A 27,955-nucleotide genomic window follows, 5' to 3' on the forward strand; every position below is an offset into this window, starting at 1 on the left:
CATTTGTTAGAACGCCCACATTGCAATCAGAAGAGCATGTATGCAGAAAAATTACAAAAAATAGTCTTTAAATTTAAATGCGTGGTAAAGCAAACGACGTATATAATACAAAATTGCAATTTGTTTATACAAATTATATAGTGGGGTGGGGAAAGATGGGACACTCCTTCATACTATTTTCACATTTCAAACAAAGAATATTCAAAGATATATAAAACCGTATCCCTGCAACTCCCGTAGAACGTTGTTAGTTTTTTTTAAACACGATCAGGATATTTGTATATTATATGCTGTATGAGTCCTATCTTCCCCTAACCCACTATAGTAGGATGAGGAAAGACGGAACACTTTTGGCACTTAATAAACAAATATCCTGATCGTTTTTTAAACAATTAACAACGATGTACTGGAGTCGTGAGGATAAGGTTTTAAAATTTTTCGAATGTTCTGTGTTTACTACGAAATGGGACAGGATAATGAAATGAAGGTGTCTCATCTCCCCCCGATCTACTATACAACAAGTTTAAGAATTTTAAATAGGAGACCTGTATCTCAATTCTAATCTTAACAGACAACGATAGCAGCGACAAACAAGCTTCTCCGCCACGACACCCAGTGGTTGGAGATAGCGACACCACAACCGATTGTGACGAAATCAATGAAGTGGATTTCGTTTCAGTGGTAAAACCAACTAACCATGACGAAACTACCACCGTCACGCATGACGTGGCACCACCCACTAGCATTGTTGAGACGAGAAGCAACGTAACAACATTGGATGAAATATTCTTTGCATCGCCGAAAAAATCTCCAAGAAAACCACCACCTAGGAAACTTTTAAAACGAAAAAGTCTATGCCTTGAAACTGGTGTGGGTAAGTTGCATATTCTGCATTATCTTCACCGTATCAGAAAACTGTTCAATTAAATTGAATCTGCATTATTTGGCGGATTATCCTAATTGGGTTAAAAAGATGTTACTCGGAGCTTTGAACGCTTAGTTTGATATGTTGTTGTATTTGTTATATATGCAAGTATTTCTTTACCGGTTGAAAAATAATTCATTCGCTCATTTGTGTTTCACAGGAAAAAGCCACTCTAAGATAAGACATTCGCCTGAATCGAAATCCTTGTGGGATGATGACAGTTTATGGGACAGAAAATAAATTTTCATCAAATGATTAAAAAACATCAAATGATCAATGAGCGAAATTTTGAAGTTATTACGAAAATTATGATTTACTATAATTTAATCACCGCAATTACGAAAGAGTTATTCACGTACAATAGCGTTTTAAACAGTAGAATTAAGGTTTTAAAAGCCTGCAAATGTCTCAAATATTTTGTGATTCTTGTATAAATTATTAACATAAAGAGAGAAAATATCAAAATTTGAAACATATCAGCATATATAGGTGAATAACCCGGGCCAATGTTCAACAATCGTTGCCATCACCATGCTTGGTACATTACAAGTACATTTTTACGTTACGCTGTTTTTGGGTCATTTTTTGAATTCATTTTGGGTCATTTTTTTTAACAAAAGGCAAACTAACGCTCGTATATTTTAAACCTTGATTTTACATACGCGAGGTGGCGCTAATGCACCGTCAATTACTTATAAAGGGACTTCCCACTATCATATAGTTGACAGCGTGAATATAGTGGTGCGGTAAAATCTGTTAACACAGTTAACGCCCGTTTGATCGGTGTTTTAAAACCGATCACGAATCTTGTTTTAGGTGTCTTGCTAAATACTACTCATTGCAAATTTGGTATGTGTAACTTTTGTAAAAGATATTACGATCGAGCCTTTCGATTAGCAAGCCACTACGTTTTGTATATAGTAGGGTGGGGAAAAATGGGCGATATTTTCATCCTCTTTACTCGTCTTATTTGGTAGTAAACAAAGAATATTTATAGAATTACATATGCTGTTATTAATTGAAAAAAATCAATTTTTAAATATAGGTGCTATCCCATCTTACCCCACAGTACTATATGTTAGAAGTAAAAAACTATGGAATAAAGCAAAATACACCAAACGTCGTGACGGTGCAAGCTACACTTTGCTTTCTTGTACAACAAACTATCGAAGTTACCCTATACCAACTAAATATCCGTCATCAAGTTCAAGTCCATTAGAACAAAACTTTGAAACTTTTCCTAAGTGGAGTGCTCGGCGGAAATTGGCCCTGAGACAAGCGGAATACGGAACAAGAAACAGTTCCTTTGTAAAATTAGCTCGCTAAACAAAGCGAAGGCTGGGATGTAAACAAACCATTTCTTCGCTAAGTGTGGATTGCCAGACATAGACCTAGGTCGTGGTGTTGGGGTGATTGTTGCGGCGCAAGAATTCGTTACGTTCCACGCACATGCCGATAATTAACTTGTTTGCCTAATCTGAGAATAGACGCCGCTGGAAATTCCTGTTACTTTCTTGGTGGCAGTTATTCGTCGATTGCGTGGCCAGCAGAACCTGCACATCTTGAATCGTTAAAAGGCGGAGACTTTGGAATAAAAAGGTATTTCATAACGTTAATTTTATTTGTACTTTTTTTCATTCTTTTATATCATGCCTGTTTACCCCGTAACGTTTATCTTTATCACTACGCCTAACACAATATGTGGTAGCCTGGACAGTGTGTCCAATTAACGGAGCATTGGAATCCACTCTCTAGAAAGTAAATGCCAAGTGCGTTTTAACCTTGCCCTTCTTTCACTTGCCAACGTGTGGTTTACGCTTTGCGGGTCCTGTAAGGCCCCCAACAGACTAGACAGTGTACGTCTTCGCCGGCTGTTTTTGTTGCAGTCACGGTCCTGCTCACGGGTAAACCCGACCTGACCGCTGCGCCACAAAAGCCATTACCTTGTTTCTACACTGCGATAGGTTTTACTTTGCACCAAAGCATTCCGCATTTACTTTGTCGCCGCTAAACGACACCCAAAGGAATACCATTTTATATCACGTCGTATTATGTAAACAGGTAAAGAGGGATTGGTGACAGTTGTATCTTTCTCTCGGTTCATCCGCGTTTGCTTCGGCGCCAAAATCAAAAGTCGAAATCGCATTACCGTCGTCTAATGTACCATCTCCCTTACGCTGTTTACAAACTACACGTTCTAGGGTCAAGGAGTGATGGGTACAAGATGCGGTTGTAACCGGATCAAAGCGGTTTGATCTTGGTGTCAGTTGTCGAACACAGACAGAGTCATGTTTTTAAGGCCTTATGTTATAAGAACGTTATCTATTTTCGGAACTGTGTGAACGCGGAATTCGTGGATTCGAGTATTTCCGTACATTCGTCGATGGTAGATATATCGCTTTCCTTGTTTTTGCATTGTGTCGGTGGTATAGGTGAACAAAATCGGCTTGTTCTTAAAAAAACGCGTTACGGACGTGCTTGGACAATTGGATTATATACGGCTGGGTATCATCTTGAGCTGTCACGGCCGCTGGTAACAAAACATGATGGATGAGCAGCCCAGCTTGAACTGTCTGTACACAATTGACAGGTTACCCAATACAGATAATCATCTGAATTCCACATAGCGTCTTCACAACACGAGCGGGCGAGGTGAACGTGATTTCTTTGTTCTTATTATGTTGCTTTCTCGTGTAAGCTCGGCTGTTCACTCAGTAGATTACGTCACTGCGACCGTTCCCCCAAAAGGATAGGTTACGTCGCTCATTAGCCTCGCGATTTCAAACACAGAAGGATGAATGCCGCTAATTGAGCAATTCCTATTTTGGCGGCTAGACACTGTACGCTTCGCGGCCATGTCCTTTCCACCTATCATTCGAACTCTATGCCTTGTTTACCATCTTCGACAATAAAAAGGAAGACACCCATCTTTGAATTGTTCGTTGTTTTGAACTGAATTGACCTGTTCATCTCATGGACACTGTTTCGTCAAGTTACCGAAGCCTTTTGTGTTTTGTAAGTTAAGCGCCGCAGTGTTCTTGATTGTATAAATTGTTATTCTGTAATTGTGTAGAGTGTTTATTCTTAATTGTGTTTAAAAACTTAAGCTCCTAAAGCGTTTGACCTATATTATATCGGTTGTCAGCATTTTACAATGTGACATTTTATCGTTTGGATATGAGGTATACCATTTTATTCTACGTTTACGTTTTAATATACGGTGGTAGTTTACCTCAAAGTAGTGAACGCTTTCAAAAATGTTGACCCGTATATAGGTACAGGGTATAGTAGCGAGCAATGTAATCCAGCCGGTAAACATTTATACATTTGATAAGAAACGAGCAGAAAATGTGCACTTGACAAACAAACTGTGTCGAGGATGCCTGACCAAACACCGGGTTGCATCACTTCGCGTTTTATTACCGAGAAGAGGATAACGCTGAACGAAAAGCAAATTTACTGGGTGGCACGGCCATGACCTGCGGTAAACAGTACCTGCCAAGTTTGTTCTGTCTCTGCTGCCACATTACCGGTGTAGTAATGTTTGCACTGTCATCTCCGGCAACATCGGTACTGTCGTCGACACAAACAACAACCGGTCGAAGTTCGAGCTACTATCATGCGCTTCTTCCGCTGTTCCGCTTGTTTTAACTGTTTTACGACACCACTATCGTGCAGGCAAAGTCTCCCACCCAGCTCCATGCACGCATCCCTCGTAAACCACTCTATTAAACCATGGTCATGTTTACCTATATAAGTTATAATCGACGTTAAGTCCCTACTTCCACGAACTGTAGAGTATATTTAGTTGATACTTGTTTTTAACGTTTAAAACCACAGTCCTATATTTGGTACGATACTTTATACTCACTTAAAGTGTCGTAATGCTGCGTGTTCAGATAACGAATCCTCGTAAACAACTAATTAACGAGGTGACTCATGTCATTATTGCAATCAATGTTGACTTTGATTCGGTGATCAAACTGAATGCAAACTTGTAAACTCGAATTAAAACCGTACATGCATGGTATGTTGTCAGACTATTTATGGAAACGCCTCTCCTTAGACGTCTTTGATTCGAAACTTTGCAGTTCCACACCAACTTATACATCAGCTATGTGTAAAAAGATTACTTTTAATCTCCTAGACATAAACCTATACTCATACACGAAATGCTAAATCTTGTGCAGATTTATGTAATTAAAGGTTTTTCGCGAATTTTGCGTTCGGTATATATAAAGTATAGGATGGGAAAAGTTTGGATGCCTTTTTACTTTATCTTCTTGACCCATTTGGTAATAAATAAAGAATATTCAAAGAAATAAAAATCCGTTTCGTCGCGACTCCTATAGACCGTTGATTGTTTAAAACACGATAAGGATATTTTAATATTATGCGTTAAAGGTGTCTTCTCCCACCCCACCCTAATACGCCACATATATGCTTTATATATCACACCAAGATGTAATTCCCCACACAAGCAGCTCTTAAATCAGCAATCAAACAGAAAGGTTAAAATGGCGCTGAAGGGCAGTCGCTGCACTTCGGTGGAAGGATTTTCGTGCTTGCCAAAAAAGTGGCATTATATCGTGAAGTGTTTGCGTAAGTTTGCAGACATTGCGTCTGTGCGGCTGCGCACCAATCAACCTAAAAGTCCGGGTAAAACCGGTTTCAGCGGAAACAGCCTGAAGTTGATTCAAAACTAACGGTTGTTTTACAGACTAATTGATACAAGGCTTTATATTAATCTGTTTACTTTGGGTAAAGTGTGGCGTCTTTAAAGTCTTAAAAAAAAGAAAAAAATGCTTTATCGGTGAAACATTTTCGCAATGTGATTTTTTTCCTTTTTATCTATAGTTAAATGTTTATTTTGAAGAAACTTAATTAATACATTGACACATTAAAATAAATCGTTTTTTTTTTCAATTTTACTGCGGCAGGTCTCAACCATTCCATGTGGTCGTGTGTCAAATTTAATTAGTTTCCTCGCACCTACTGGGCCATAGTTACATTTTAAATATAACTTCTTCTTCCCGACCATTCTTTGTCTGCCAGTTTGCTCAGCCGGGTGCGACCCGCTGTTGATTTCTTATAGCACGGCAAACGGTTGTCAATTTACTGCAATAACAAAGCGGCCTCCGACCGACCGAGACTTGTCAACACGGATTCTCAGCGCGAGGGTCATGATTAAGGACTTTTCGCGGAATTGTAAAGGCCTGCCTGGCTACGTGGACAACTCGGACGTGACTTGTTGAAGTTTTTCCTCCGCTCGAAAACCAAGTCTCCACCGAAGTGCATTGTTATGCGGCAAAGTGTCAAGTAAGCGGCGTGGCCCTGTCTCTGTACACATTCGCTCCTGCTCCGTGACACCGCGACTCATTATCGGCCCAACAGGAGTTGTCTTTACTCGGCAAGCTACAAGCCAAACGATATCTGTGTGCACAGCTTCTGTTTGTAGACGACCGAGCCTACTGTGGACAATGTTCGTTATACGTCACCTTTACTGAACCAAGTTCATCCATATTGTGTCTGGTGTCTTTTTTAGTCGCTGACGACGATTAAGCAATCTGCTAAGCGTGACTTTTCCTTATGCAATCAGCAGAGCGACTACCCGCACCCCAGGTTCGCTCGTTAACGGTTGCTCGTGGATAATCGCACGCGCTCGGGAGCGGTAGTTTATTACAAGCCAGTATCCCAACGATGACTGGCAAACTGTGGACTTGGCGAGTTGAGCTGTTGGGCAAACATGGCGTGATAAGGATCCGCGCTTTGCGCTCTGCAAGGGGCGAGAACAAACAACACGTTACAGATTATTACAACCACCCATCAGCTAACAAACTATATCGTTTTTGCGATCTCCGGAAATTTACGAGAACCGTCTAACCGACATGCTGGTAACGTTTAACAAAGAGAATGCAAATTTCTTACACTACCATCTACACCACTTGACTTTTTGGGCGCAGCGTTTTGCTAATAAATACCAAGAAACATTTAATGTAAGGTACAAGACCTATAATTTATATTTCCATAAGATACATTAAATTAATACAAATTAACAAATAGGCACTATTCGCACTAAAGTGATTTAGTTTTGCAATAAATATCAGCCATATATAGGAACAAAGCCAACTTACACCGAAAATATAAATTATTTTTATTTCACCCAATTAAGTAATTAGTAAGTCTACGTAGGCCTGCGTCACACGTGTGCTACGCTTTCGGTAAATTGTTTTTAATTATCGGCACGACGACTAAATGGTTGGTCGTTTGACATTGGCACATCAAAAGGTTCCTCGTCCAATTTTCTCGCTTTGTTTCCGCCACAGAATAAGCAGCACGCGTACTAAGGGTCTTCATGGGCATCGGCTAACGTGGGTATCGGGCACAAATATATAACTGAAGATTGATTAATGACTTATTCATTGAGCCGCTTTGATCTAGTAGCACCTGAAGGTAACGCAACGGGATTCCAAACGTGAACGTTCCACTGGCTAATCTTTAATTACACATTAGTTAGGGCGGTCCGCAGGGTACACGTTAACTGGTTCCTTCGTCCAGTAAGTGACACAGGCGGTTGCGTGAAACAGTGTGAAAATACCGCATGCTTTCCTTCGGTCATAAATTACAGGCGTACACGCTTCGGTTCTAGACCATGGACACGCACCTGTTATAACAATTAACATATATTTGATTTAATTAACAAAAATCGTAAAGAATACTTTGTCGTCGTATCTGAACACTTACGATGATTTTTTTTTTAATTTGTCGCATTCAAGTGATTGTACTGATTTAAAGTCCCAAGACGCGTTTATGTTAAGGACTTATTGACGCAATATATCATGAATAATATTACGTATATTTGTTCCCATATGACCACACGTAATAACCAAACCATATTAAAAAAGCCTTGCCCAGGTTACCCCGAATCTTGCCTAACGAATTTCATGCCATCTTTGGAAATTCGCAGACAAAAACATAAAACGATTGCATGGCGTGAAAAAGTGCTTCTTCTCCGTGGACACAGTGTAGGGAGTCGTTTGTTGCGGTTTAAGGTTTTGACGAACTGTTCCCTTGATTTGCCAAACGATCAATGAGAAATAATAACCAAGTATTTGCCAAGCCAAAACACACGTCACTGCGGTTGGGGGTTAGGGCATCGGCAACATTGTATAAGTGGGAGTTAGCCCCAAAGACAAACACCGTATTCAGGTGTCCTGGACCACATTTAAACTGCTGTTGATTCAGATTACTATCGTTTCGTGTCGTCACACCTTTGATGTGGGTGCCAACTATACATAGTATATTTTGAGCACTATTCGTGGGTTTTAGATTGCTTGATACGACTAACCATTGTAATTCGTTCCAATAACTTTTATCACTTTTGCATGAAATGTTAAAAGCTGTTTGACAGAATTGTTTTTTCCCTATTTTGGTTTCGATTGAGCTTTGTTGTCGGGGTCGCCAGGTTCGAATTGCCAGTTTTCAGGATGCGTAAGCCGCTCCAGAGACATTCGTACCATCTGCAACTTAATGACGATGTCCGCGAGTCAGTTTTTGACTCATATCACTTCCAATTGCCGAAGCCATTGCTTCTCCCCTTTGCTCGAGCGCCAGGACGGATTCGAACCGTTTCCGCGGCCGAGAGCCGCGCGCGCTGCCTAATCGACTTCCCGTACGTCAGTGCGCGCGAGGTGGACGCGGAAAGACTTCCGCGATTGGCCTGACCCACTGTCCTGCAAACCGCGAACAGCGAAGACGCACTGGAGAATGGCATCCTATCGTTCCCCGCGGTCGCTTCGGGCCTTAAGCCCAAAAAGCGAAGAGAAATCTCAGTGTCAGAACTGGTGACGTTTTAATCTCAATCATTTTCCGGCGCCAGCTCGCTACAGGCTTGCCTTTGGCATCATCGGCCGTTTTCAGCCGTGGGAATGTTACGAGCTCGCGTGCAAACGCAAGGTGTGTGACGTTATCACGTCACGCCGCTCGCCTCCTCCTCAATCCAGCACATTATGAAGGCTTTCTTCTATATATAACGACCTCGAAGCGGAAGATACTTCGCTTGTTCGCTGAATTAAACTTATTTAAACAGCGTTGGCTCGCTTGGCAGATTTCACAGCAGTATTTGCCAAATCGATACCCCAACCGCTTAGAATTCTTTTCCAATTAACGTTCATTTGGTTAATTAAACACGATCAAATCGAACAACCATGTAACACATGTTCACTATTTATAAAATACCTATTTGGGTTGTTCCGCCCAACCAGGTATTTTATTACAAAATCTTTACTTTTGGCAAAAATTCTATAATTGGATAAGCCAGTGTTGGTCTTTATAGAACCTCTTGGGGTCGGTCGAGCTACATGACTTTATTTTTAACTCCTAAAAGGTTATGGAACGTTTCGTAATCGGGTTCGTCCGTGGGTCGGTTTATTTCAACAGGGTCCACAGCGTGGATCCCAACCAATCGTCCGTGGGTGAACCCAAAATTAAGGCGGTCGCACGTGAGCTCAGCCGGAAGTAGTGTCTGTGACGTATTTGGATGTGGGAATGCACGATCCGAGCTGGTTCCTGAGCCTGTCATTGCTTGCCTTTGACGTCACGATGCGAGCGATCCCACAGGACGACCGGTCGCTAGGCCGCGTTTTGTTTCTCGAAGTAGCTTCGATTGATTGCTGTGACCGATGCGAACCGCTATGGCCAACAAAATGTTGCGACCGCAGCCGCGCCACCGTTCGTGGGAAGTTTGTGCCTTCGCTTCTCCCAATAGATAACTAGCTAATGCCTTCAGTGTAAATGATGCTGGCGTTTCTTTCTATTTATAAACTTGCGGTTGGTTAGTGACAGGACCGGATCTCGTATATATACACTGACAATATGGCATAAAAGATCCCGTGGTTGTGTTTTGGGCGCACTTACCCATACACATCCCTTATCAGTGACAAAAGTGCCGCTGAAACGTGCCTGGGTCCTGTATCTCAATAATCAAGTGCAATCGCTTTACCTTACGGTTGGTCGAATGTTTGCTGCCTTATCTTGCCGAGTGTCAGTCGACGCGTAAACATTACCAAATCCACAGCAAGTATCACGGTCGTCACGTCCCGCCTCGAGTGTGTGTTTGGATGTACGTCGTTTACCCTATGCTGGTTTGAGCTACCGTTGGCAAACTACGAAACGTGCTTGCCGTTCGCTCGGCAGAAGGTTGCCTTTCGTAACAAACAGCACGGACACGAAGTTTCAATTAGCACTTCACCGTCTAAGTGTTTACAATGATATTAATCTCTAACTGTGTATCATGCGATCTTTGCTTTTGAACAAATGATTTCGCCATGAAGATATTTCCAGTCAAACGCCACTCAATCAAACTTGGCTTGAGAGCAATGCGATACACACTTGACTAGCAGCCACTCGACAGCAAGTCGATGATCTTTCCGCGGGCGTTATGCGCAGGCGTGCTGTTACCTGTTCAGACCGATACACTTTCGGATTCGTAAAAGGCGTCCGTCGTTTGAAATTGATGGGGCTGCCACCACCCGAAGTTTCAAGTACGAGTTCGCCGGTAGCTGCGGTCGCCGCCGACGAGCTTCGAGAGGCGGCGCTAAGAAACTGCAACGTAAAGTAATTAAGCGAACTGTTTAATCAGCCTCAGTGTCAAGTCCAAACGACTTCCTTCGCTTGGCCGCCGTCGAGCTGTTTCGCGGCCCTCGAGCGGCCGAAGAGCCGCAGAAAGATGTCGTAAGACACTCGTGCTAGCCATCCGGACATCTGCACAGCAACAGGCTTGGCTTGGTTCCAGATGGTGGCTCTTAATTGGTGGCTTTCTCTTCCCGTGCACTCCTTTACGATGAAGTGGCAGTGGGGGTGGGAACATTTGGTGGGCTTTGCTAGTTTGGCGATTCTTAACAAGAGGCTCATCCCTCCGCACGTAAACCACTCGACCAGTGTCTCTAAAGTTTTTCTTTGCGAAAGGACACGGGACTAATTTTTGCCCTAATACACGGGCGACCACTTTCTCGCCCTCGACGATTGTCTCTGCTGGAATCCCACTCAATTAGTCGGCAATGCCTCTCGAAACGAACGACCCGGAAACACCGGAGTGTTTGCATGGGACGGGGCCATTGTACCCGCGCTCTAAGAGTATTTTGTAACCTGTCCCCACTCAAGGTCCTAACAGGTTGAAATAGAGAGACGAATCCAAACATTGCTTCGTCTGTTTACTTGTTTCTATTTGGGCTCATCCCTTCGCTCTCGAGTCAATAATTAGTCAAGCCGTGTTCGCACAAAAACACTTTGCAAATCCACCACGCACGGCGCCCAAGAGCTTTGAATGCATATTTACTGCAAAACGAGAAATAAACTCCTGCTTAGCTTTGTTCTTGATAAGTCTCGTTCTTACAATCCAAATACCGACCTGCCTAATTCCCCCGATCGCATATTAGTCCGCGGCCATTTTGTGCGCGACCAATTAGCCGAGAGTGTAATCGTAAATTGAAATAGGCTTCAGTTCGATCACGCGAACGAGCTTAAAAGTATTCTGGCCTGATTTTAGATATTGACCGCTCGCCGAGTGCTCGATAATAATCTCATTAATGTTGTGTTCATATCGAGCGATTAAAAAGCTATACCCGCGACGCGCGGAAGTACGTTTAAGTTAGAAACACAATAACTTTATAAAAAAAAGCATATACGACCTATTATTTTATAACGAGGTTAGTATTTCTCGTTACGTGTGAATTAAAAATATGAAATCAATGCCTCAGGTGTTAGAGACCTTAATTGCCAACTACGACCAACTGCGCTCTATATTCTCTGCACGATATGGCGTATCCAGGTGCATATTCTTTATTGAAAAGCAGTGATTGATTAATTATTGAATACCGTGTTGGAATCCGTAAAAAAACGCCCGCGCTTGTGACCGCTGACTACGTGACGTCATGGAAAATTGCGACGACCTATCTCCGTTTTCCAGGTTCCAGAAATCGCTCCTCGTCTGCCCGTCTTGTTTTGAGAACTGTGTGCCCGGCGCATCAACAAGCAGAGATGGCGATAATAATTCTCAAAACAAGACGCGCTGGTATCAGCGACAGCGGAATGCCAGTATACAAAATTCCTAAAACAGAATTGTGAAAATGAAAATGCTGTTTACTGTCTGTTTTACTGCACGCCTACACGTAGGGATATATGGATTATGTGATTATTTGTTTCTCTATACGAACGGTACAATAGTCACCGTGTTATACTGGTCATATGAGTGTTTGTTTAATGGGTGCTAAGAGATGTACTGAATTAACTGACTTTCTTTGTGCAAATCTAAACTAATGCATACTGGATTATCGCCAGTGTAAATGTACATCAGCTAATTGGGGCGTACAGAATAACTTCATTATTTTCCCAACACGCTCTCGCTTCTTTATCCTATTTAGTCTCATTGCGGCCGTGAAACAGGCCAGCAACAAGCGTTGCACTTGTTAGTTCTTTGTTTATAAAACACCCGTGTTGCATCTCGCCTCCCTCGGCCATTATATCAACCGATATCAATATCAACTTATGCCTTTGCGATTTACGGACGGGCGCTGATCGCAGCTAATCTGCGCTGAACACAAATATACCCAAATTGCCAGATTAGCGTCAAGTCGGCGTAATAGCGACAGGAGGCTGCATGCTGGGTATACAGACGAGAGTGCACCAGCATGGCAAGGGCATAGCGCGAAGAGAAGATTACGCAATAACTTAGAGTACATGTGTGCGCCGCATATATTTCATACTGTGGGGTCATGTGGGATACCTTTATCACCTAAATCCCATATTTCTTGATCGTGTTTTAAACACCTGAAACCACTCCTTTAGAGTGGTGGGGCTACAGTTAAAAAATTCCTTAAATATTCTTTGTTTACTACTTTAAATGGGCCGAGACAAGTAAATAAAAAGCATGTCCCATCTTACCCCAACCTACTATATTGTATTGTAATACGGATAATGATTTTAGTCTGCAATTTTTTATCTCCCGAAATTAACACAATACCAGATTGTATATAATTGTTAACACATTTTTTAATCTCATTTTAGATTTGTTTTATTAGTACCATCAGTTTCGATCAATTGTATCAACTAAAATATGCACTTTCTTTGTTATTGTATATAGAACGATGTGTAAAGTGCTTGACTTGTACTGTTATAATGGCCAAGACCTCAATGGCTTATTGCATGGACTTTGTTGCTTGCAGCGACGGCGTACTTGTTATACGCAGCGTAACTCTCGTCGTGCTTTGCAAGTTCCAAATGTGCACCAGAACATTTGATTGGTTGTTTTAAACCGACCACGTGACAAATCATGACGTGTTTTGGCGCTATGTAAAAAACGACGGTTGTAAGAGCGTTGTGTTACCATCTCCTGGCCTTAACTTCAGCCTTAACAAATAAATGGAAGCAATTTCGTTACGGAAATATTCCATCTCCGAACGATGTCTCCTTAACGCAATGGATTATGTTTAGAATTTCAATCAAACACTAAAAACAACCCGCTGCATGACAACTGACCTTAAACTGCATTCTTACGTCGTTTTTTTCTCGCGACTAAGTAAAGTTTTTACGTCGCTTAAGCAGAGGCAAACTTTCGAAAATATTTACCATTCGTCCTATAGGAAATCAACATGTTTTTCTGTTTCGTTATGTCGTAATATTTTCTTGCGAGTTGTAAAATGTATGGTGTCATAAAAATGAATTAAGAATTGCTTAAATATTGCAAAAACACCACTTTCCTTCCGAGGTATATTGCGTACAGTTAAGCCAATCAAGGTAGTCGAGTTGACATCCTCCTTTCCGAGAATCAGGGCCTGCCACAACGCGGCACACAATCGAATGTTTCCCAATCGGAACCGCAAGGGAAAGTTGTGTTTTTACTGTAGTTACGCAAGCGTCATGCCATCTCAACCACAGGAAGCATGACCCTTTCCCGCTTTCCTATACACTTCTTCCTCCGCACCACGGCAGGTGCCTTTCTATATATATTTATAACCAGGATATGAAAGCTGACGATTTCATCACTGCTGACATATAAATATACATACTTGCATAACACTGCGTCACCACCTGCCATTTCTATACAACCAGACTATATATGCTCATTATTCGAACGCGACCGTTCACCTGCAATGCGATTCTTTAACCAGCTATTTATGTATGATGGATAGGCATGGTTAAGGGCATGGTTACATGAACATACCTGAGGAATCATTTCGACTAAATACGTCATATAATAGCTTTTTGTTTCCCCACGTTTAAAAAGACAGGAAATACCCAAATCAACTTTCATATGCTATGGCAGAACCTGCCGTGGTGCAGTGCTTGGTTGCCGTATATAGGAAAGTTCGACGTGTAATGAATATATGGAATTAATACGTCGATATAAAATAAGCTCTAAAATTTGCGACTCGAAGACTGTATAGAACAGTATAAAGTAAGCCTAATCCTAACCCGTCATAATCTGACATTCTGTGGTCATCGTTGTGTACAAGGAAAAACTATCAGCATATAGGCCTTTGTAATCAATGAACAACTAATCCATTCGATTACAAGGTTGAGACGCGATTTTCGGGCAACGCTGTTTCGATTCGTAACACGCAACTCCCACGCGATTCTTGTAATCACCCCCGAGTTTTGTATGCTCGCCCGTCGCACCGTTTAACCTAATTCCGCGTGATTATAGCAACGTAAAAAGCATGAGCAAAGCTATAAGCATTTAAGAACCGATACCAGCAAAATACTTAAGTTTTTGTCTAGATTTTAATATGTCGTTCTAATTTTGCACTGACCATAAGTATGTATAATTTTATATTACACACAAGTTTTATATTAAATCTTAAATCGTTGCAAGGGGTTACCCATATCCTTCGCAGTTCAATTATGTTTCCCATTTTAACACTTAATCTTGAAAGCATTAGACAAGGCACGCACATCACAGGGTGTTGGTACGTGATGCTTCTGCCAATATTGTAATAAAGAAGCTTCCTTGAAGCTGTTCAAACATTTCTCGCTTAAATTACACCTTTCCGAAACATCACAACAGCGCTTAGCAATCTAATGAATTATTATGACCCGTTTACGATGTACGCAATATCTTGGCTATAACACACGCTTCTTAACCGGCAGAACACTTAATGGTAATTAAAAGTAAGCATGTATTTGAAATATCTGCTCTACTGTTATTTGTGTTGCAATTTATGAAATCCGTTAAAGCGAAACAGCGTGCGGGGTGAGACTGGTTTAACTAACTATAAGATTGCCAAGCGACAGCCGGTGAAGTGTTTGTTTTTCAACAATTAATAACTGTATGTCCGGTGTTTAACGCTATCCAGCCATTTTCGACAATTTACTAAAGATTGTGTTCTCGCAGATACATTTTAATTACCATCGAACAACAGTGACCAGAAATCGGGAATCGTTTAAGATTTATTGTTAAACCAGACCCGTTTTGAGGTATTAAGGTTTTTCTTTCACATGAATCGAAGACGTGCACCTGGGACGGATACAACAGACAAGCGGTGCTTGAAAAATTCGATAATGTACCGGAATGTCTCGATAAAGATTAAACAGCTCCTTCCGCGCGCCTCCTTGTGTTTTACGGGCCGTGTACGTTTTATGACTTTTCCAGCGCGCAAAAATAACAAAACACAACAAGCCCTGACTTGTTCGCACTCCCTTTGCTTGTTAAGTGACAACTCGCTTACCGAGGTGTCTGTTTATTTTTCTTTGATTACTACGGCCGGGACTGGGTTCAATTCACGGCCGAGCATCCCCTTATCTCATCTCAATGCTCGTAAATGTTGTTGATTTAATCCCAGTATTCTCACGCTCGCCAAGAACGTTTCGTACACGGTACAACTCCCCCAGGAGTCCAACTCCAACGAACGTCCAGCGACAGGCAGTCCAATTGTTTTTCCTGTTCCGGATCCTGAGATTAATAAGCGTTTCAGGGAAAATGGAAGGACACACTCGTCCGTGCTATGTTTTCTTACCGTTTCTTTGTTCCCGCCGCCTTGGTCGGGAAAACGCATCTTGTAGCGGCCTGGCAAAATCTACCGGACCGATCGCCCACGGTAGCGAATGATAACCGGTACATCCGATGGGAAATCGCATCCCAGAACAAACAAGCGAGTCCTCGAGTGTCGCTGAAGATTGTATTACTCGCCTCTTCAGGTCAGCGCGACTTGCCACCGCGACTAACAGCCACTTTCTCGTCGCGTTTCCGAATGTGTCGTTTTATGGTCTTTTCCTTTGCCCGTCGGTCGCCACGTCTCTATTTGCAGTTGGGCTCACTGAAAGTTCACCGGCGCAAAAGTAACGAGTTCAGATTGTTCACGGACGGTAAAAGTGATCAGATAATGATATCTCAAGTGGCGAGTGACCCGGACTTAATCCAATGTTGGCCGATAACGACTGTTTACCCGGCTAAGTTTGTAACAAGCCGAAAACTTATCGGGAATCGTAGTTACATCACAACGCTGCCTGTATCAACTTGGGCAGAGGAATTCAAATAAAAAAACTATTTTCTAACGGCCGTTTTCTCCCAAATATACCATCCCAACTGAAACTCGAAAAGATATCACTTCGGCGTCAATAGAAACAGGTGTCAGAGGGTGGTTGTGATTCTAAAGCAGAGATGATCCATCCGATACGGAAGGGACGCTAAGCGCATCGCACAATAGAAGCGAGACGTGATAGATCGCAGTTGTTACAACAGTGGTGCGACCCGGGAATGAGCACGAAGCATGAACGAATCGTTACAACTTCATTTACCCGGTCAGGTGCCCGCAAATACTGTAGGGTCGGGTCGCTTTATAGGTCGACAATCCGTCTTCTCGTGTGTCCCCACTCTCAAATATTTGACAAGGTTACTGAATGCGCGAAAGGGACGGTTCTCATTTCACGTCTTCCAAACCAGCATACGGTCAATTAAATGCCACTTTCGTAAACTGTGCTTTCCCTGATCAATTGTTGGCACTCAAAAGCGCCCTGGGTGTTTTCCAACGCAAAAATAATACCACAACAAACGGTGGTAACCTTGGTTTGTATAGAAGAACCAGTTGCCGGTGAAACTCAAAGGCTGCGCATGCCACAAGGAGACAGCTTGATATAAACCACCCTGTACGGAACTGACACTTTCCGTTAGAAGCGCCTCCACAACAACACCGCTCTCGTGCCTAAGCCATATCCTTTCAAGATGCGCCGACCTGGCTTTGAGCCAGCGAGCTACCATGTACTCCATTACCCACAAGCAACGAACGACACGGGGTCAGACGTGCCGTCCTCGAGTCGGCGACAGCGTCCGAAAAATAAAACTTGGCACTGCGCCTAATCATATCTCAGTAGCGCGGGTGAAATTGTAAGGTCGCCAAGGCAGACAACTGGTAACCACAGCGACTGAAATCGACGAGTTTTTGTGGCTTCAACCCTTCCCTGTGGTCACGCATTTCCAAACATCGTGCAATGTTACAACCAACATACTTTGCAGGCACCGCGTACAAGAATGCGCGAATCAAAAGTTGCAAGTTCGACGTCAATTCACCGTGACGGCCAAAATGATGAGCTTATAGCTGACATAAATGCGCATTATTTGCAAAGGCCCTCGAAAAGTTGCGACGATACCGCACACTTTTGTACAATTCGCAATTGTAACGAAGCAGAAACCGTTCTGCTTCGTAAAAGCGTCGAAACACCGGGTCGAGCGAACCGAAATAACGCATCACGAGTAGGAAATGACCGATACCGATCGCATTTCAGGGCAAAAGTTTGCTTGTAGCATTCGTTGTGACGAGAAATCTATAAATAGTTATTGGAGTGCCTTATTTTAATGTTAAATCGTAGACTTCTCGTTACAGAGATACATTTTGTGTACCCGCAAAAAGCCAATGTCTCAAACCGATGATTGAGTTGCCGTACACAGTGCAGACGACCCCATGACACTAGGGCAAGGTTATCTGTTTAAGAAGCGTCGCGCACCCCGGCTGTGTACCTATGCCGTTTAAACTTGCGAGTGCTGGGAGCGTCGAGTACCCGACGCTAAGGCGTCAGAATGCGGTGTATTGTCTGCCTGCCACAGCAGCCGCTTCTGCTTAGTTTCAACAATCCAATAACAGAGCGATCGAGCTCAATCTTGATAAATCTCAAATCTCGCGTCTCCAGAGCCGTCACGGGGATCTGCTGAAGTAGATATCCACAAACTCGCAGTTCATCGTTTTTACCGAGCTATCTGTGCCAGCGGTCGAGACACCGACCCACCCTAACTAGGTAGTGACGGACAACGCGCTATTCCCGCCCGCAGATAGGCAAGCGCCGACAGCCTGAATTGGAAAACACTTTACGATTTGCTGGCGATTTCGATAGCGTGTACGACCACCAGATAATGTTTACAATGTCGCGCACTGTTGACAAATTGCTCTAAAATTAGTGGACTGCGTCATTCCGCCGTTGCATTTACGGTGAGGAGGGAACGTATTACATACGAATTTGAGACCAGGTTGGAACATATACGTAAACAGCGTACATTGTTTCAATGCCTTTGTTACTGTCGCGTTTTCCACTTTTTGATACGTCAATGGCTTCTATAAAGCCAATACGCAACGTCGCCGATTCCAGGGCGAGAGAGAACCGCCGAGGTTGGGAAAAACGCTCCTCTTTCATTCCAACGCCCTTTTTTCGCTGTGTGGGTAAAAGCATCAGAGAGCGCAACATTCAGTCACTATTTTATTCACTACGATACAAAGGTTGCGCGTATTGTGTATTCATTGACGCCTAAACTGCTGTTGACCGTGTCGCGCTTGCAGAACGACAAGTCCTGGCGGCCCGAACACCGTCCCAATGCCGGCGTTAACCTGTGTGGGATCGAATCAAGACTTCAAGCTTAATTCAAGACAAGAGGTGAGTCAAAGTTTCCTATGTATTTAAACGAGGATGCGTGTGGTTTAAAATAAATATGCAGATTAGGCTTTTTGATTTGAACTAGAATCGTGTTTCATTTTTAATTTGGTATAACGAAGAGTATAAACGTAAACAACACTTATGTAACTTATTTTTAAAGTTTAGAATGCACTTGCTTTGCCAATACACCTAACTGTTTAAATAAAATAGATCGAACAAGCAATTGGAACGCAATGTTTGTGTTTGAAACTTTTTAATGTTCTAAATATAAACGAATAAAACGTATTTTAAACTTATGACAAAGCTATGTTGCGTGATACACATGTACTTAAACTTTCCTTGTCTGCTATGTCTGCTATGTTTGGTCGAAAACTTTTTGGTAATGCGACCATTTTGGGGGTTTATATTTTAGAATTCTATAAGATGACATTAGCGTAATGTTAATACTTAACAACCACCGTATGTTGCTAATTATATGTTCACTTTATATGTTTAACAAGAAACCGGGATATTTTTGTTGATCAAACTTTCCCGTTTGCCGTAATTAGCTCGACTGCGTAAAGGGAACTCTAATTTTAAAGGCGTCATATTTCAAACCATATGGAAACGGTACCAAGCGCCTCTTATTTACTGGGATGGTTTTTACACTTTATAAAACGTACCCTTTCAAAAGTGACCAAAGGCCTTTGATTTGGCTGTCAGTTGACCGCCTTATGCTGCATCTGCGTTTCCGACAGCGAGGTCGCATTGAATAGCGCCAACAATAAACAGGCATGCTTTAATATATCCGCTCGTTCTGTATACCAGTATCGTACCTGATGCATCTCATTGTATAATTGAACGTACAAAGTTTCGTAATGGTTTTCTATGGGTAGAATGACTTTAGAATTTTGCTAGTATATTTGCAATAACATAAAATTTGCAACAATAATCGCAAACGGCGTTATAGGTGTTGTATTACGCTAATAACATGGGAAATTCCACAATGCGTAATCTTTACTTTATAGTCCAAGTGTATAACTACTTCGTGATAACTTGGATCGCTCATCGACTAATTGGTGTGGGAACCTTTTGTATTACGTCAGCAGCGGATGGCCTCGGTAGCAACCAAACTCTCTCACCTTCTCATTCTATCGCAACGCCGCCCGCGCTGTTCTTTAATAGACAAAATGGCCGACAGGGTTGACTGGCATCGAATGCCCGTCGCTTCGATTCCTGGTCGCCATGCATTTATACCCGGGGTATCTATAGCGATGATCGAACGTACAATTGATGGCATGGGTCACGATATTGTGGTAACTTCTAACCACAAGTAATAAAATGTCGCGCATAGTAACTAAAATTTTCCCAGGACGTGCGCCTGGCATCCTTGGTTTGAAAATAACGCATCCAACTAAGACATTAGGCTTAACATGCTTTTTTTTAACCGCTATAATCACATTAACTACACGGGCCAATTAATGGTTTAAAGAATTTCTCTGTTCTTATACAAATTTGAAAATGTATACCGCATAAACATACCATCAAAACTCGCGCTTAATAAACTAACATTTCACGTTTCGAAAATGGCACTTAACATTCTAATATTCGTGTAGTAAGTGAAGTCTGTCATGTTAAATTCTCACGATTATATACACACTGTTTAAAAATTCTTGTAACCGTTCTGAAAACTGATGCGCTTCGTCCGGAAATACTTATAAATTACGCCGAACTTTTTCCGATAAATAAATTCTAACAACAGTTTAAATGACGGCCTGATTTTTTTTATTTGAGATAAACGCAATTGATTTTTTTTATTATTGTTAAAATACACATTTATATTACTGAGGGATTACACTGCCACATCAACTATAGTTTTTTTGTTACCGATACATCAGTATATTTTTCCCAAGCGTCCAATGAACTTTGCATTAAGTTTAACAACTGCTTTGTTTCAGAGATTCGCATCGTTGGACCAACAGTCACTAATGCTGGCGGAAGGAAAATCGTCAGCTGGGGGTTCGTGGGTCGAACCCCGGTCCACAAAACGTTATTCACCTTACCCCAAGAACTCAGGCGACGTAAGAAACTTGAAAATTAGTTTACAACATGTTTAAGTGTATATAAATGTAGAATTTTACTAAAAATAAGAAAAAATGTCACCAATCAAAATCTGCTAAAGCTTAACTATCTGCATTGCGTACTGCGGAATACTGAAACTTTGTTTTCATGAAGGTACCGCCAGCAAAGAGCATGGTTCACAGTCCGGTTGACCATTTCACAATTCAAGGTAATGTATTCTGAGCTTAATTGTGTCTGAACTTGAAGGTTATTCGTCGTTTAAGTGACCGTGACGGGCGACCCTTTTAAAAGTCAAAAAAAAGTATCAAAAGCACAGATAATCGTCTGCTGTACATGTTTGTTATCCGCATTAAAAAGCCCTGGCTGGCATTTAAACGTTTAAAATTTAAAATCTATACATTTGACTTTGTTTTTTTTAGTAAGTTGCTGGATTTTATCAGACGCCATTTTTTACACATAGTTTTTTTATTTTAGATTCAGTTTCTGAGGATAAAGAAGACAACAGTAGAGAAGATGTTTCATCTCGTATCAGCCCTTTAGCCTTTAGAAGAAGCAACAACACAAACGACGTAAGTTATTGTTTTCATACAACATAGACAAGCGTGATATGTCTACTGTTTTGTCATTTTTTTTCATTTTTTGCTGCTTGTGTATGCGGTTCTTTAGCTAACTTGTATGTAAACCTATATTACTTTGTTTCAGCGACCAGACAGTAGGCGTAGTAGCTCTGATTCGCCATTTGAAGAAGACGAAGCCTTCCACGGAAGCGGAACAACGGGGACTGACGAAATAGAGCAGAACCAATGCTTCCCGGGCGGCATGTTCCCCAACGCGTTATCCACGGCCATGAACCGCGGTAGCAATATGCGCGAAGGTAAGTTAAACGGAAATCTCCATGACCGCTGAAAAGGATGTTTTGTAAAGGGAGATTCCTAACACCGTCCGCGCGAAACAAACCATAATATTTGTTTTGGTTCGCAGTTTTACCTTGGCTCAACGCCAGGAAAGAGGACGATTCGCAGTTCTTGGACAAGAACCATAATTTCTTCTCAAGAACAAACGCTGAGGTATCTAGCACGAGCAACCGTGAAAATGGCTTCGACAGCGAGCATGGGAGTTCAAGTAACGAAGAAGCGAGTGCGCATGAGGAAAAACAGTAAGGATTTTGGTGCTAGTAAAGCCTAAACTACTTTAATTCTAAAATATATTTGCTCATCCATTTTACCCAATCGATTTAATGTTGGTTTTAATTTAATTTTATATTTATCTTAGTTTCAACTGTGAGCACTGCGAGAAGTCTTTCACCGACCCTAGCAACCTTCAACGTCATATCCGGCAGCAACACGTGGGCGCAAGAGCGCATCCATGTCCAGAATGCGGGAAGACGTTCGCTACATCTTCTGGACTCAAACAGCATCAGCATATACATAGTAGTGTGAAGCCTTTCACGTGTGAAGTGTGCCACAAATCCTACACACAGGTAAGTTTTTGCTGAGAAATACAATAGGCTACCAAGTACTTGACTTTATTTGCAGTATTCCTTGTGAAGTTCTCCTCAGTTAAAAAATAAAAAGCAACACAATTTGTGTAATATCATTCCAAAAGGTGAAAAATTAAACACAACAGCTAAATCAACATACAGCTTTATTCTTACCATACAATATAGTTTATTTCCTATATACACATTTTGACGTTTAGTATATTATGTCTGGTTACAACAGCAGCTAAAACTCATAAGAAATGAAAAGCCTTCTGTAAAATCCTAATATTCTGTATATTTCTTTATAGTTTAGTAACCTATGCCGACACAAGCGCATGAGGGCCGATTGTAGAACACAGATCAAATGTAGAAGCTGCAGCCAGTTGTTTCCAAATTCAAGTTCATTGAACAAACATCGTAGATTTTGTGAAAGTAAAGCCCTTTATCGTGGGAGGTAAGTTTAATGAAACTCAATTATTTGGAAAAAAATTGTTATCTTATTATTATTTTTTTTAATAATTTAATATTCTCATAAAGGTGACACAAAATTCAAATGTGTATAAACACCATTTCATTCGTTTTGTAACACAAAACTAACATTTAGCCATTTTTTTTATATTGGATATCAAAATATACTCGAGATACCATTTGTATATAAATAAAAGTTGCTAGCTAGCAAAAAAATACACAAATATTTTTAATATGTAGTTTAAATGGCAAGTTATTGCGTGACCCAAAATGGCAGGATATTTTAAACTATTTTCGTCTGTGCCCACACCCAGTTCATGGAATCGTTCTTACTTTACAGTGCCAACATAAATATGTGCTCGGCTGCGGTCCAACAAGCCATGACGGCCAATAATGAAAATAGAAATCGACTCCAAGACTGTGGGGGTGCCGGGACATCTCACTATGAGAAGATGGTTCGTTACAATTCACTAGCAGGTAATTAATATTGCATTTATAATAGATGGATTTTAGCATAAATTATATCTTATAAAAAAATAAATTATATATTTATATAAATTATATCATGGCTTGTTGGACCGCAGCAAGTTTATTATTAAATGAATACAAAAAACAATGTATTAAACGATCATATTAATATGTCATTTTGATTTTCTACTATTTTAGGGCTTGGAGCAGCAAACCCTTCCCTGCTTTCCAATCCTTTCGGGGTCGAAGGACTTCGTCCTGGTATTTGGAACCCCACTGCTGAGCAAGTTCGTACCATGTACCCACTACACCCATACCCATTTGCATCAGGTACACCGTTGGGAAATTCCCTAATGGCATCAATGTTGCCCCACCACCCTTCACGGCTTCAAAAACCTCTTGCGTTCGACTCACGCGGGTTTGACTCACCAGCACCTACTAGCGGAAGCAATGAAATGAAAATGGGAAAACCTAGCATGGCGCATGCGCAGATTCAATGCTGTAACCCAAACACTGACAATGTAGACAACCTACCCACGCGTGCTGGCGTCCACTTTCCATACGCTTTGCGCACCAATGCCTCTAACTTTATCGGCCTTCCATCGCTGCCGATACCAATCTCACACGGGGTAAACAACATTGCAATCCAGGTTGATCTCAACAGCCATTTGTTACCAAAGCAGAGAAAGCAGTATCCAATATTTGTGCCAAGCGAGAGGAATTCCCATAAATTGGCTGCCAGTCACCGCTCCGAATTTTCTTTTCCACATCACCAAAGCGATGATTTGTCCCCTAGAGAGAGTCCTCATTTTAATCTTCCGCGTAACTCCGGCTCCAAGGATCTCTCAGATGAAAGAAGCTTCAACTTTCATAGAAATGTTGCATCTCCTCCGGATCAGAAGATAGATGATCAGGAACCTCCACGAAGCAAACGCGCAGGCATCTGGCATCCAATACTCTCGCCTCATTCAAGCAGTGGTAGTACAAACAGTGACAATCGAAGAGAACAGTCAGGAGAACAGAAAAATATCCCAACTCCACTACCTACCCCTAGCCCAACAAAATCACCACTGCCTATTAACAAGCGTCCATTCTATCCTGCTGCCTATCAGCCTTACTTGAATTGTAATCCACTCTACCCTTACTCTCTGGCTTTAGCAGCAGCCACGGCCTACCTACAACGTCACAGATCAGCAACTGAACCTGAATCTCCTATCAACACATCAGCTGAAAATTCTCCGTCTCATACAATGGGCAGTTCAAAGCCATCAGCAGATTTTAAAAACGATACAAGGCGAAACAAGGACACTACCCCACTCGACCTAACAATGCGGAAGAGTTTGACTCCAGTGCAGTCCAAAGAATCGGACGATAAACTCGGCCAAGAGAACAGTTCCCATTTCCCTATCTCGTCTCGAATTTTCGAACCTCCCAAAGGTTTCCCCTTTGCTCCAAACGGCATGTTCAATTTTCCAAGAACTGGGGAACCGAATTGGCAAATGACGGAAAAGGCATTATCGTGCGTCAACTTCTTGAACCGGTGGCGACCCGATCTTGTGCGAGCTGCAGGCAACCAACCGACGCTACATCCACTACACATGCCACCGCAGTCAGCAAAGCCGATTTTATACGAGGCAATGTTTCAGCATTTGTCAAGGCAGTCTGCACCTCTTCAAACGGGGGGTCGCCCCAATGATTCCCATATGGAACACCCGTTGAAAGCATATGCAGAACAACAACAGCAACATAGCCCACAGTATCAGAACTCAAACAACAATAGCAGCCATTCTTTCATAAGAAACAGTATGCTCAACTTGAACAAGAAGCATCCGTTCCAACATGGCGGCACCCAGCATTCTTTTCGTGAACATGCCCAATCAAGTATGGACGATACCTCTTTCCGACGAAAGTTCGCTCCTTTTCCAACTTCGCGCCCAACCTCTATCAATCTACGTCACAACAGCCATCCGCTTTATTCCGGTCCAAACCGGTACCTGCGAGCACCGTCCGCACGCATTGGGAAAGAAAGGTATACCTGCAAGTTTTGTGGCAAAATCTTCCCTCGTAGTGCGAACCTCACTCGCCACGTGCGGACACACACCGGAGAGCAACCTTACCGATGTAAATACTGTGATCGAAGTTTTTCCATTTCCTCCAACCTACAAAGACATGTCCGCAACATTCATAACAAGGTAAACATGACACCTTTTAAGTAGCATATCGTACAGTAGGTGGGGGAAGATGGGACACCTTTTCATTCTATTTTCTCGTCCCATTTAGTAGTAAACAAAGAAAATTAAAATAATTATAAAACCATATCCTGACGACTCCCATAGACCGTTGTTAATTGTTTAAAACACGATCAGGATATTTGGATATTATGTGCTAAAGGTGTCCCATTTTCCCCCATCCTACTATATATATTTTGAACATTTGGTTCAAATGATTTGAACGAACTATTTACAGCGTTTTTGGTCGCGGTTTTTAAATTGAAATATATACTTAATATAGCCAACTGTAACACACCATTCACGTGGCGCAATAGCTTAAAGAATACTTCTATTTTTTATCAGGAACGACCTTACACATGCAATCTTTGCGGGAGAGCATTTGGGCAACAAACCAACTTAGAGAGGCATTTGAGAAAACACGACGACAAGCGTTCCAGGTAAGAACTCTTAATCGGTTGGTTTAAATGCTCAAATATAATCATACACAGTTGAGACTGATATTATATGATGACAATATTCGATTGTGCTGCTTCTAGTAAACAGTAATTTATAAATGTCTGTACTGTTTGCAGAAACTCGGATGATATTTTCTCTGGAAAAACTTCCCTTCAACAAGAAGACGAAACATCTGATGACTGCTATGTACCTTCGCCTTCGTACAACGAGGCTAAGAATAACCACGGCTTAAGTTCAGGTACCATATACGTCGTATATGAAATTATGGAACAGTATTTTTCCAATGCTTGGAAAATATTTTAGTATGGTACTTTGGGGTAAGATAGGACATCTTTAGCACGTCATATTTAAATATCCTGATCGTGTGTTATAAACAATAAACAACGGTCTGTTGGAGTCGTAAGGACATGGCTATATAATTCTTTAAATTTTCTTTGTTTACTAACAAATGGGATCAAAAAAATGGAATGAAAAGGTGACCCATCTTTCCCCACGTTTATTATGTATATGAAAACTGCACAAACGTTTAGTAGATTTAATAGGAGATATTTTATCAAAATTTATTGCTGTTACATTGCGACCACGAAATAACAATAATATTGTGGTTTTCAGATTCCTTCCCAGGCGATGGAAGGTCGAATGCTGGATTCGCTTCTGGTAACACTGATGACGTATTTTCACCTCGTGCAGATACCGCGTGTCTTGACGCACCCGATGCGACAGATTCACAAAGAAACAGTGAGCGGAGTCCTACATATTGGTCGGCGTACCAATCCAACCAAAGCGACAATGAACCTGAGATGACTTACACAAAGCCAGAAAAGGAGGGCGAGACCATGAGTGCGTCTGACGCGTTGGTTAATATTGCAAAAAATCGTCAAGAACCACAGAGGTTTTTTGATGAAATTTCTGCGAGACATCGACAACCCGAAGCCCGCAGAATTTCCGAAGATCGCTCGTCAGTAAACACGTCACCCTACGAATAATGCTGGCATAAGCTCATGGTCTGCTTAGTACCCCATCGTACTTTAGCGTAAACGCATTCAATGTTCCTAAACTCTGTGACATTTAGCATTCATACCTGTAGAGATTGGAGTACTATCAATGCTTGTTAGCGTGTTGTCCTGTTGTTTTTCCTACCTTGATTGTGCGTGTTGTTTTACAAACTTACCGAATAAATTGCAATGCAGTAGACTGTGTCATATATAGCTGTAGTATACACGATAAAAAAATTATTATTCAGTTTAAAATCAAAATATATGTGAGGTAACACTGTGGTGGCTGCACACATACAAACTCTGCTAGCCTAATTCCAAGCCCTAGTTTTGAGGTGTTTAGTATATAGGTTATATACGCATATTTTAAAAAACTAAAATCATAATCATTTTAATTGGTTAATAGCCTTTATTTTATAAAAAACTGCCTTTGTCACAATAGCTGTATGTTATTTAATGGCATACTAAAGGCCATGATTTTTTTGATTGAGTATACAACACGTCAAAATATTTTTGTGACAAATTTATAGTACTTTGGGGTAAGATGGGATACCATGAAAATAGTTTTTCGATTCGTGAATTATAGTAGTTAATTTTGTAAATATTATTTGTTTAAGTATATATAAAATATAAAAATTACTGGAGAATACGTTAACAGTGAGCACGCTTTTGCGCCGCCGCAGTTTGGAACGTAAAGTTGTACAGAAAGCTGCTTGCCTATAGCGTGATCCTGATGTTTTTCTACACAACTGTCTCACGATGTTGCGTAATCCCCAGACTCTGTCCTAAGTCTGTTGTGCAATGTGTATGTGTGCTTGCCGCTCCATGCGTCTCCTGTGTTTGACTGACGTAAGTTGCAGGGACGAAATGAAGAGGAAAACAGCAATTTGCAATCTCCGTATGTGACAGTTACCAAACTAATGAAACACCAGCTAAGAGACGATAAGTTATTTGCCAC

At 41.5% G+C, this 27,955-nt stretch overlaps 1 protein-coding gene and 1 long non-coding RNA gene across 3 annotated transcripts; one reads left to right on the top strand and one right to left on the bottom strand.

Moving 5' to 3' along the window:
- Positions 1–1,168: 1,168 nt before the first annotated feature.
- On the top strand, positions 1,169–27,194 carry LOC149735345 (uncharacterized). Of its 2 annotated transcripts, XM_089878882.1 has the most exons (14): positions 1,169–2,524; positions 18,745–18,838; positions 20,776–20,898; positions 21,053–21,107; positions 21,374–21,468; positions 21,602–21,773; positions 21,881–22,055; positions 22,172–22,379; positions 22,688–22,833; positions 23,188–23,324; positions 23,514–25,507; positions 25,889–25,983; positions 26,119–26,240; positions 26,615–27,194. In XM_089878882.1, the coding sequence occupies exons 2-14, from the start codon at positions 18,779–18,781 to the stop codon at positions 26,986–26,988; spliced, it is 3,756 nt and encodes a 1,251-aa protein (XP_089735008.1). In that variant the 5' UTR covers positions 1,169–2,524; positions 18,745–18,778; the 3' UTR covers positions 26,989–27,194. The 2 variants fall into 2 exon arrangements, with proteins under 2 accessions (XP_089735008.1, XP_089735007.1); XM_089878881.1 differs by lacking the exon at positions 1,169–2,524 and having other exon boundaries at positions 18,478–18,838.
- On the bottom strand, positions 14,800–17,197 carry LOC149735346 (uncharacterized). The gene is made up of 2 exons (XR_016385092.1): positions 15,937–17,197; positions 14,800–15,872 (listed from the first exon to the last, which is right to left on the bottom strand). It is a non-coding gene; the product is annotated as an uncharacterized LOC149735346 (long non-coding RNA).
- Positions 27,195–27,955: the final 761 nt, after the last annotated feature.

Source organism: Ciona robusta, chromosome 5, assembly GCF_009617815.1.
Source record: "Ciona robusta chromosome 5, ASM961781v2".
In the NCBI taxonomy this organism is placed as follows: domain Eukaryota; kingdom Metazoa; phylum Chordata; class Ascidiacea; order Phlebobranchia; family Cionidae; genus Ciona; species Ciona robusta.